At 25.9% G+C, this 12,274-nt stretch overlaps 1 protein-coding gene across 1 annotated transcript; it reads left to right on the top strand.

The window, feature by feature from the left end:
• The first annotated feature begins 202 nt into the window (after positions 1-202).
• Positions 203-9,331, top strand: LOC145841644 (ammonium transporter Rh type B-A-like). Its single transcript, XM_082948996.1, has 10 exons — positions 203-207; positions 818-981; positions 1,524-1,713; positions 2,177-2,327; positions 2,927-3,071; positions 3,546-3,709; positions 6,152-6,289; positions 7,182-7,315; positions 7,527-7,698; positions 9,219-9,331. The coding sequence occupies exons 1-10, from the start codon at positions 203-205 to the stop codon at positions 9,273-9,275; spliced, it is 1,320 nt and encodes a 439-aa protein (XP_082805122.1). The 3' UTR covers positions 9,276-9,331.
• The last annotated feature ends 2,943 nt before the right edge of the window (positions 9,332-12,274 follow it).

A 12,274-nucleotide genomic window follows, 5' to 3' on the forward strand; every position in this document is an offset into this window, starting at 1 on the left:
CACATACGAGTTAAAACCTGTTTGCGATAATTATGAGATGTTTTAATTGCAAATACAACGTTTACGTGTAAAATTCATAAAGTGGTTAAAAAAGAAAAAGGTTAAGCGGTTAACTGAGCTGTTATAAAGTTAGCAAGGCTGGTTTCAATTTCATTCAAGCCAAACACTTTTACTGAAAGCTGGAAAGTTTATAATTAGAAAAATGACGTTAGTTTCAAACAACTGATTGTTGTAGCTTTACGTATAATAAGCATATGGAATCATACTTAGTTATTTGTTATTTGATTTTTTAAGTTATACTGATTAACACATTTAGGTATAAGCTATCTAGGAACACTTAAACAATTACTATAATTGTCATGTAAACTAAAATGTTAAACAAATAGAAAAATTTTAAGACTTTATAGAAACTGTTAGTAATTTAAGGACAGAAGATAATTGATTTAACTTTGCAACAGCTTCAATTTTTTCCTAAGCTTGCTGTACTAACCTGAATCTCATACGGTTAACTTATTTAGAAACAAAAGGATTAAAAAAAAAATTCAATGCCGAAATGGAATAATACAAAAATAAAAAACCGCATGTCATTTACTTTTCACAACTAAATTTCTTAAACAGTTAATTTATTAAAAGCGTTAGCGATATAGTTTTATGACAATAACTTAACCAAAATTACACATTGATTTTTCGGTCAGATTTTATAGTATTAATTCAAAAATAAAAATAAGTGATATTAATCTAAAATTTATTTAAAAGCACCATGCACATTTCCAAATAACTTTTTTTTTCGCAAGTTGAATATGTTTTTTATACACAGCAACACCAGGGGATTAATATCGGGATTTTTATTTGCATCCCAAGTAGTCTTCATTATTTTGTTCGGAATTTTCGTGGAGTACGATCCCGATCACACCGGACCCAAGAACAATACGTCACAAGAACAAAAGGATGCTTTGAAGAAAGACGCGGAACTTTACCCTCGTACGTGTCATTTGTTTCAGTGACATAATTTCTGTAGTAATTTATAATGTTTCGTAAAGTTCAATATAGTTTAAGTTTTCAACTTAATTAAAACTTAAGACTAATATAAACCGTTATGATGTTTTATTTCAGATTAAATAAGTATTAAAAACGATTTTCCGAAAATTTTAAACATATGCTCATGATCTTTATAAAATTTATATTAATTCATTTATAGTTTAAAATTGGTGAAACAAGAATGTTGTTCAATAAATCAAACATATGCTCATGATCTTTATAAACTTTATATTAATTCATTTATAATTTAAAATAGGTGAAACAAGAATGTTGTTCAATAAATCAAACTAATATACCGATTAACTTTTACAGTTTTGTACAGCGCTGAAAACAGCTTTAAAATGATACATTATATTCTTGACAATCAAATCAAGAAGTTTTTTTTTTAAAATAAGATCATCTGCATCAATCTAAATCAGTTCAAAAAATAAAAGTTTTAATGACAGTATTTATATAAACATAAAACATTTTATGACGTCACACAGTGTTTCAAGACGTGCACGTGATGATGCTGGTCGGTATCGGCTTCCTGTTGAGCTTCCTCAAACGTCACGGATACGGCTCGCTGGGTTTCGACTTTCTCCTCACCTGTTACGTCATACAGTGGTCGCTTCTCGTCAACGGATGGTTCGGTAACGTGGGAAGCGACGGCACAATTAAGCTTAGCTTGGAGAGGTTTTTAGTTTGTTTATATATAACAAAATTGAATTAAGTTTTTTGTTAAAAAACACTAAGCTCAATTTTGAGAGGTTTTTAAGTGGAAATTAGATCAATATTTAAACTATTAAATTTATGATCTGTAAGAAAAGCGCACTTTAGAGTGATGAACGATGGTAACTTTTTTGAAATTTTGTATGGTTTATGTAATTAAACGCGGTAAGAAATTTATAACCAATTTTTAACTGTTTTTTAATTAGATAAACATAAAAGTTAAGTTTTTTATGATTAGTCGAATAACACAACAGCATAAATATGGTGTACGATGTCGTCTTAATTAACCCGGTCTATTTTTAATCATCATAACACGATTAAACGGGTAAAGAAATTTATAAAAAAAATTAAGTAGCTGTTTATTTAATTCATTAAAACTTAAACATTAACTTAATTTACTTAAAACATTAAAACTTAAATACCTCAGTTTCCTCCACGCCGATTTCGCGGTGGCTACCATCCTGATATCTTTTTGTTGTGTATTGGGTGTGGTCAGCCCCACGCAACTGGTTGTCATGGCAACTTTGGAGGTGGTGTTTTACAACATTGGTGTCTACGTTTGTCTTGAAGGATTGCAAGTTAGTATTTAAAAAATTATTGTTTAATATATATGAAAAATATGTTTCAAAAGAAACAATAAAGCTTTTTTTTAAACTTGTTTTTATTAGTTTAAGTAGTTTTGATAATGCCCTTAGTAAGCTAGTAAATTAATGCCTGTAAAAACAGACATAACAGCTAATACACCAGGACAATTTAAGAAAATTAAATATTGTTTATATAAAGAATCAATGTAGCATTAAAAAAATAAACTTTCTTTAAAAAAATACTGTAATAAATTCTTAACGAAGAACCACATAAATCACTAATCCAATATAATTAAATAGAATATCTAACGAGATTTATCAAAATTTAAAGCAGAACCACATTTTTATTAACTGAACATTTGTTTCTTATGATGCTTAACCAAACACTTTTGACAGATGCAAGGCTTAGTTTTATATTTACGTCGAACTTTTGAAAAGTTTTAAAATTATACATAGCGGTTTTCTTCACCCTGTTTGAAAAGCTACAAAACTAAATACTAACATGTTTAAAATTTTGTTTCATACTTATAACACATGACGATTATATCTATATTAATATTAATATTTAGCCGACTAGTGTAAAACTTTATTAGCTCACCGATGTAGGAGGCACAATTGTCATTCACATATTCGCTTGCTACTTCGGACTCGCTGTTTCATTTGTGTTAAGCAAATTCGCTCCTTCTACCAATGAAAAGGAAGGATCTTCCTACCAGTCTGATCTCTTCGCTATGATTGGTTCGTTTTTTTTTCATTATGGGAAATGTTATGATTCACTTTTTTTTAAGCTAAATAATTCAAAATACCATGTAAAAATGTAAATTAAATTAATAAAAAACAAATATAAAGACATGCAGGGTGCAATAGATGTAATATGCAGCTAAAGATACTATTATTCTGATTGTATTTGTACAAAACTTAAAAAATATAATTATAAACATCTTTACAAGCTGTATACTTCTTTTCAATTTAAACCTGTAGTTATGTAACTTTTATTTTAACTTGTTTTTTATATTTTGTAATATCTAATATCTTACAGATCAAGCAAAAAAATTAAAAAGTATTTAATATAAAACTCAATAACTTTGTACTAAAGTTTCGAAGAGTTTACGCATTAGATCAAAACTATGCTTAAATTTATAGACGTATTTTTAAACAATTTTTTGTAGCAAACTAAAACATATCTATTTAATTTTAATGATACAATTCTAGGATCACTGTTTTTGTGGTTGTTTTGGCCGAGTTTCAACGCGGGACCTGCCACCGGGGCGGACAGACAAAGGGCCATAATCAACACGATAATGTCCTTGTCAGCATGCACTACTAGCACTTTTGCACTGTCGGCTGTTTTGAACAAAGACAACAAGTTCGACATGGTTAGTGACGTCATAATTGCAGGATTTCTAGTTTTTACTTCTTAAACTTAGTTAGCTATGTTACCTGGTTGGTAGAGTTATAAAAACTACAAGCAATACAAAGTGGTTAGTTATATTTTCGGTAATTACCATGTAATTTATCTACGTTGAGCGCTATGAATAAAATTAATTGTATCATATACTTTACATGTATGATATATTTAACAAACTAACGTCACGTTGACAGCAGTGCTTGTGTGAACAACAAGTTTGATAGATTAGTTGTAATTACTAATCTTACTAACAAAGCTTATGTACACATGTTATTAGTGCAATTTAAGCCCGTTTACTTTATCTTCAGTACTTAGTTTTATGCAATTAGGTAGTTGGTAGAAAAAAAACAATTAGTTATATATATATATTTCATATATAAAAGAAAGGTTTTTTATGTTTCTTTTTTCTGAGCGCTTAATTGCATCACTGAAAACTTCGAGAAAATAGTTAAAAATATATTTTCGAAGTGTGTGTTTTACATTTTCAGGAGTTTAATTCATCATTTTGTCATAGTAAACTAGATCTTGAACATCGATTAAAAGTTCTGTGGGGTATTTTTAAAAGTTTATAACACCTAACATACTTTTCAATATAAATAAATATTCAAATGATATTAATTTAAAATTTACACTTGGTGAAAATTACAACAAAGCAAAATTGTTTGATTTCTGTTGAAGTCTAATCAATAATTTTTATGTTTGATTTTTTAATAAATTGTTGAAAAAAAAATGTTGCTTGAATACTTTTAAAATAAATAACATTAGTATAAGAAACACAAGCAAGCATTATTATATAATAGATAAGATACGTATTGTCATAAACTTGATGTTTAATGCATCGTGATGCTAGTTTTATACTGCTAAAAAATTTCAATAAAAGAAAATGAAATATTTCAATATAAAGTTGTTTTATAAAAAACCCACTTACATTCCGATAAATGACTTTGTGCTAATCAAAATTGTAGCAATTGTTGTTTGTTAAGCTAAAGGCGTAGCTCCGTTAAAAAATATGACGTTCAAAAATCAATTAACGCGAATGTTCAAAGCAAAAGTAATAACAGAATGGTCATTAAAAGAATTCATAATGGAGTTAAGCACTCTTTGTTTTGTAAGCTAAAAACGTAGTACACTTGAATTCTTATGAAATTAAAAAAAAAACTTCTTTTAATCACAAGAAAAAGTAATTTTAGAACGCTTATTTATTAATTGTAGCGACAAACTTTATTTTCATACACGCTATTTTATTTGATCACTTGCATAGAATTTTTCTGTTGCACATTTAAATAATATTCAACTATAATCCTTTAAAAGCGTATAAGTCGTTAAATTAGATATTCTAAAAATTTTGATTATTCGAATATCGCTTAAACTTAGAAAATTAATAGTTTGATACATAAGTTTCCGGATAATTTTAAGTTTTTTATATACTACACAACAGTAAGGTATTGTCAATGTTAAAAACTTTAAAAACTGTGAAAAAAAACTTTGAGTAAAATACATATATAAATCGTTTTTTAATTTATATTTTGTAGTAGTTTAATAATAAAAAACAAAAGTATTCGCACGTAAAAAGCATAAAACAGTTTGTAAAGTAGTTCGACAGATATGACAACAGCACTAGAACTTTTTCAAATAAAAATAGTTGTTAATAAAAATCAAACATAGAATTTTAAATGGTTATCATAAATAAAAAAAAGTTAAGTTTTCTTTTAATGAATTAGTTTATATTTTTCATCTATAACTAATGTACTACTATTATTTAATACAAATGTGAGTAATTGCAAACTATATAGACTAAAAAAAACTCTAATCAATTTTCACTTGAAAATTGTATATAAAACCGTTTTATTAACTGTTTGTTAATTATTTATAAAAAAAATTTTTTTTGGATATTTTCAACTTATAACTAATCTTTCAAAGCTCATTTTATTTCGTTTTAAAGAGTCTTGATATGATTTTTTTTCTTTATCAAAATGAGTAAGTCATTGTTATTTTATTGGTTTTTTATTCACTGAAGTCTTAGCAATTAGTGTTATGCAAAAATTAAAAAAAATATTAAAACCTTGCGGCGGGTTTTAAGTATCAGATGGTGTAATCAATGCGGTCAAGTAGGTCAAGCTTTCTTTTAATCCATAAAAACAATCACGCCAAATTCATCATAAATAAACTATTTAAAAAACTGTTTGCAAAACCCAGTATTAGCACATGTTTATTGTACTTTAACACCTAATAAAATGATAAAAATGTTTTTACTTTTGAAAAATTTATAACAGGCTTAGCAAGCGGTGTGATTGAAATAGCAGATTGTATAATTAACGAAGTCGATTAATTTATTTTTACATTCTGGTAAACTACTCTTTTTGCAAACTAGAACATTCAAAAGATTATAATACTTTCAAATTTCTTACAGGTTCACGTACAAAACTCAGCACTGGCAGGTGGTGTTATAATGGGGGCAAACGCAGATTTCCTCGTTCAACCGTACATTGCACTTATAATGGGGGCAGTTGCCGGTATTGTTTCTACGCTCGGATACTACTATGTTCAGGTAAATAAAATAAACTTAATAATTTCAAAATAATAAGCAAACAGTTCAATATTCTTTAAAGTGTATAAAACAAATTAAAAGTTTTTAATACAAAGTTAATATTTTTAATTTTCTTGAAAAGTTGGCAATTTTTTTGCCACCGAATTATATTGCTTTGAAAAGTTCGTGAATAGAAATATTTAAATTGCAAAAACATATTTAAATAACCTCTTTACATTCCAGTAAATTGAGCATTCTTTTTTAGTTAAGGCAAATAACTATATACTACAAAGTTCAATATTAATATACTTTAATAACTACTACAAAAATGTATTAGTTATTTATAATAAATCACCTTTTAGTTTGTTTTTACATTTATAAAAAGTATTTCGATTAAGCAACTAATGCTGATATCAAAAAAAAAAGTAGAACATTTTTGTCTTTTGTAGACGATATTTTTTTACTTATAGCTTTTGATCTCAAAAATAAACATAAGTCATAGAAGTAGATTACTTTAAATATAATTTTTAATTAAGTTCTGTTTTTCTCTGCAATGGTTGATACAGAATATAAAATAATTTTGTACAAGTTAAACAAAAAACTACGCGATAAAAGTTAAAAATAAAGCACCATGGTACATCTAAAGTTAATTTTTTTGTTTTACAATTACAAATCTGTAATTACAAATCTTAGTTGTTTTGTTCAACATTCAAGATATCCTTAAAGCAACATACTTAAAAGTCTAAGTACTATAAAGTATAACATTTGTACTTGATTACATAAAACAAATGTTACATCAAAACATATGTTCAGCACCCATCAGCATTAAAAGCTTTGTTTTTTTTTGCATTAGTAGCTACTAAACACCTATAAGTTTAAGATTCAAAGCAACTAAGCAGTAACTATTTTACAGCCACTTCTTCAGAAGAAGATAGGTCTCCACGACACTTGCGGAGTGCACAATCTTCACGGGATGCCTGGAATCTTAGGAGCCTGCATCAGTGCAATACTCGCATCTCTCGCCACTAAAGAACAATACAAAGATAGGTAGGTTGAATTAAGTTAAATAGGTTGAAGTTTATTTAACAAATGTATTTTACGCTATACAAACTTACAGTTAGTGTTTATTTCTGATTTAGTACCATTGAAACTAACTAAATATTTTTTTTTGGTGTTTTTTTAGTTTTTACTCAAGTTTAACTTGGAAGATGCTAAACATAAAAACGAAACATGTTATTTAGTCACGTTTAAATTTCAGCTACGAAATACTGATCAAACGCGAGGATCAAGCCGCGTTCCAAATCTACTCGCTGGCAGTCTGCATAGCACTCTCCCTAGTGACAGGAGCAATAACCGGATTGATCATGTCACTTCCGCTGTTCGACAGAATGAATCATGACGAATTGTACGAAGACCAAGTGTTTTGGAAGGTAAATAGTTCGGAATACGTAAAAGTAAATTGCATTTAGAATTGACAAGTTAACGTTTTCTTTTAAACTTTAATTAAGACTGATTTGTTTTACCGTTAGGTGTCAGTTTAGAGAAAAACAGAAATTAATAATTTAACCTTTTCCTTAAGAATGAACTTTTAATACAGCTATTAAGTGCGTACTAAACAGGAAGTACGTACCTAAGTAGTACAAGTCTAAATAATAAATTGCACTTCGACTTTAAAATGTTTGGTTTTATTCTCTGGTAAGTATATTTTATTATGATTTTTAAACTTTTTTTTCAATACAATTAGTTCGGTTCAAATTTAGAAGTTACGCCTGTTTTAGCTGTTTGATAGATTTTCTAAAGTAATGATTTTTTTTTATTTGCGTACATAAAATGCTAATAAGTGCAGAAGTTAGGTAAGAACTGTAAAAAAAAACTGTACAATTCAAAGGTGCATTTTATATTATAAAGCTTACTTTCTTGTGACCAGTTTCCGCTATATTTCATATAAAGGCTCAGTATTTAAACAAATAAAAATCTTAAAAATTATAAAGCGTTTTTTTCTTCACACGGTTCTTTTTTGTAAATTAAGTAGAAGTAATGATGCAGCAGGGTTTTAACTGTAGTAGTACGGGAGTGTAATATAGTAGTACTGTTACTAATTAGTATAATGTTATCGGTAGACCTTATAAGAATTCTATCATCAGATTTAACAAGCGTTTTTATTTTGTTAACTAAACTTATAGACCTGTACAAGGATGTCTTGTAAGCCTCTGAAAAAATTTATGACTTTCTGTTATTGCTTTAGAGTTTTTACATGAACAAATGAAATTAAACCTTATACATCATCTTTAAGTTAATAAATTAAGCTAGCGTATCTATAAAACTTTAGCAGAAATTGCATAATAATACTCAATATAAATAAAAAAAAACAGTTAAAGATCGATTTGTAACAAAGTCACAACTTGTTTTATTTCGCAAAAATATACAACGAGTACTTTTTAATATGGTTAACAAATTTTGCAAGTAAAAGCTTACACAAAATGAGTTAGACGCATAAGATAAGTTCAGCCGAAGTGTTACGCTAAACTAAGTCATCTGTTTATTGTTTTTTTTTCGGATTCTTATTCAAATTATCTATTTAATTTAATCACCTCAATAGCACCAACTAACGGTAAATCTTGAAATTATGTTTTAAGTATCACAATGCAAAAATCAAAAGTTTATCGACTTGACTTTGTTTTTATTTATAAAGTTTTTTTGTTAAAATACCGTAGTATAATAAATATCTGAAAATTTAGTTTTAATCTATCGTTGAAAATGTAAACAGTTGCAAATATAGCAAAAAGCTTAAACTAAATTTAATGATTGAAACAGACGTAACACTAACGAAAATAATCTATATTTTATCTTTAAATATGACAACTTAACTTAATCTGTTTAAAATTTGTAAATCAAAAATACACAATTTTATTAAAATAATTTCTAATGTTTTACAAGTTTTTTGTTACAGTGCGAAGAAAATGATGACATTGATGAAAACAAAACAGAACTTCAATCGATGGCTTGAAAATCTTGGATGATTTTAATTTTTTTTTTTTTATAAGGTTTTAGCTAAATTTAAACAGTATGCTGTATTTTGTCTATCTCTGTTTAATATAAAGTAGAACGAATTACTAATATTGCTTTTATTAAGTTACAACTTACTTTAAATTCTTTTAATCTTGCAAAATAGACCGTTGTGTTTTCAGAAACATTTTTATTTGTTATTAGAAGTGTATTTTTAAAAAACTGTAATTAACTTATTGTTTCTAATATGCGTAATTGAGAAACTATAATTTTAGAATAAAAACTCACTTACTTTTTAATTATTAAGAAAGCACTAACTAAACATAAAACTATAATTTGATATTAAAAAATTACCTTGCTATACTATAAATAGTTTTGAAAAATTCAAATAAAAACTTTAAAAATTCTTATAGAAACTTTTAAAAGGATAGCAAATAAATAAAAACTTATTCGGAATTGTAATAAAGACGGAATTAAGTTATAACAAACTAAAAATATATTACACATTTAGTTACAAAAAGTAAAAATTGAAACAATACTCATTTTTAATATTAATCATAAACACAATACTTAAAAAAAAACAGTTAAAGTATAATTTAATTAAAATTAAAAGTTTTGTTGTTGTGTTGTGTTTAACTTCTACAAATTTTTCTTTTAGATATCAATGAATTATATAAAGATTTTAATTATTACAAGCAAAATTTATATAAAACAAACTATTAAAATTTAATGAGTAATATCTACGTTAAGGATATATTTAACTTAATGGTTATAAAATAATTTAGTACAGTATTATTTTTAGTTTTATAGACGTAGTCTGAAACTTGAAAGCAACTATCGTTGTTACTTTTTAAACAAATGCTTTTACTTATCACTTTATATATAGACGTAAACTTAAGGCAATTTTTTGTCATTAGAAATATTTTTAAACAAAATATTCAAGTGGAATTTCTCACGAGGTGGATTTTTTTTTAGTTTAAGCGTAAATATAAACTATTTAAAATGTTTAAACTGGTTTTAGAAAACGTTTTTTAAACTTTTTTTCTATAAATTAAAAAAAAATTGTTGTTATGAGCTTTTTAAAACTTTAAAAATATTAAAAATTAAAACGTAATAACGCATAAATGCATGAATTTATAAAAAATAATATTTTTTCTATATATTCAAAAACAATTATTTATAGTTAAAATATGAACATACTGTTTCAAATTAATATGTCATTATAATAAAAAACAAATGCTTTATTTGACATTTAAAAACAAACAATACACAGAAATTTGATTATTAACAATCAGCAACTTCTAGGTATTTTTTAATTGACGACGTAACTCATGACCTGTAAACTTTTTGACATCAAAAAATATGTACTTGTTTATCTAATTAAACGAACAATAATTACTCAGAAAAACGTCTAAGTACTAGTCTATACTTTTTATTAAATATAAAATTAAATGCCTAAGTACATTATAAAAATTGATTTTTAATAAGCTTAAAGAAATTTACTTCTTTTCATAACACTTTTCTGAAAACTAGAATATCATAATAGTTTGTTAGAAATTATTTTGCTTACAAAGGTTTTTAACGTAATGTTATTTACAATGGTTCATTAAAGGTTTTTCACACCTGACAGTAGATCATGTATTGTACTTGAACAAAAAGTTATAGTCACAACAATGTAATCAATTAAATAAACAATTATTTTAAAAATGTATTTTTTCTACTTGAATAACACTTGAAATAAATTGGTATAAAAAATATATAAATACCTAATTGTAAATTTCATTTGAATTTTTTTTCTGCAATTCATGGAAATTTTTATAAACTTTGATGCACCCAAATATCATAAACATGTTTTTATTACATACGTAAGAACTCGTTGTTTTTTAGTTGTAAATTTATTTATACAGAATACGACGTTTGACACATGTTTTCATAGTAATATAACTTAAAAACATCAATAAACAAATAGCTATTAAAAGTTCTTTATAGTTCTTTACTAATTCTATTACTAGCTTATTAAAAATTAATTGATATAAACTTTAAAAACTTAAGCTTGTTAATTTCAACTTAAAATATTTCAAGGTAGTTCTCTTAATCTCTTAGTATGTTATTTAAAACATAATAAATAAAATAGTCAATAATAAACTTTAATTATACGGTCAAGTATACTGCTTGAATAATATTTGCTTGAAAGATTGATTAAAAATGCAAAACGTATTAATACTGACAAATTACGTAGTTGAATCGGCTGATGTCATAGAAACTGTTAAGTGTAGACTAATATACCATATTCTGCTATAGATTAACGATTAAACTTTATATATGCTCTAAATATGATTCTAAAATAAATCATATTCCAAATTGTTTTTAAATAAAGAATGTAAACATCTGATGATTTGAAAAGAAAGATGTAATTGGTTTTGATATTTATTTCTGGAAAATGAAAAATGTTTTGTTTTGTAAACTTAAATATTAAGTATTATTTTGCATTATTTTTATATGCCTGCATACAAAAATATTAGTTGTGTTTTAAATTACACCTTTAAAAAAAATACTAAGTGGAAACACTAATATAAAATATTATCATATATTAGAAACTGTCGTATAAATAGTTTTGAGTAATATTCTTACTGCACTATATAAATAACTAACAAAAAGAAATTTGTAGTTGTTAAACACCCTTTAAAAGTCTACGTTGTTTAAGTCTATTGTAAAAACTATGCAAACAGATATTAAAACCGAATCCAAACAGGTTCTGCATAGCTTGCAGTTTAAATTTGAGTTTATTTTCTTACACACTAAAACACGTCTTTTAAAAGGTTTAAGAAATATTATTTTTTGTCAACTAAAAAATAAAAATTAAGTAAGTGGACTGAAATGTAAAACTCGACCATGAAATCAATTAAAACACGTATTTATTTTATACGCAGTACGTTTCGTAACACTTTGTATGGGAATTCACGTCGTTTACAATGTCGTAAAATTGTATGAACTGGATTG

The sequence above is a fragment of the Thalia democratica genome, chromosome 7 (assembly GCF_965202585.1).
Source record: "Thalia democratica chromosome 7, ktThaDemo2.hap1.1, whole genome shotgun sequence".
NCBI classification, from domain to species: domain Eukaryota; kingdom Metazoa; phylum Chordata; class Thaliacea; order Salpida; family Salpidae; genus Thalia; species Thalia democratica.

Excerpts from the sequence above, each read along its gene's own strand:
- LOC145841644 (XM_082948996.1), top strand. Across the intron at positions 2,328-2,926 it reads TTTGTCTTGAAGGATTGCAA|CTCACCGATGTAGGAGGCAC; the intron begins GTTAGTATTTAA and ends AAACTTTATTAG. Across the intron at positions 7,699-9,218 it reads AAGACCAAGTGTTTTGGAAG|TGCGAAGAAAATGATGACAT; the intron begins GTAAATAGTTCG and ends TTTTTGTTACAG.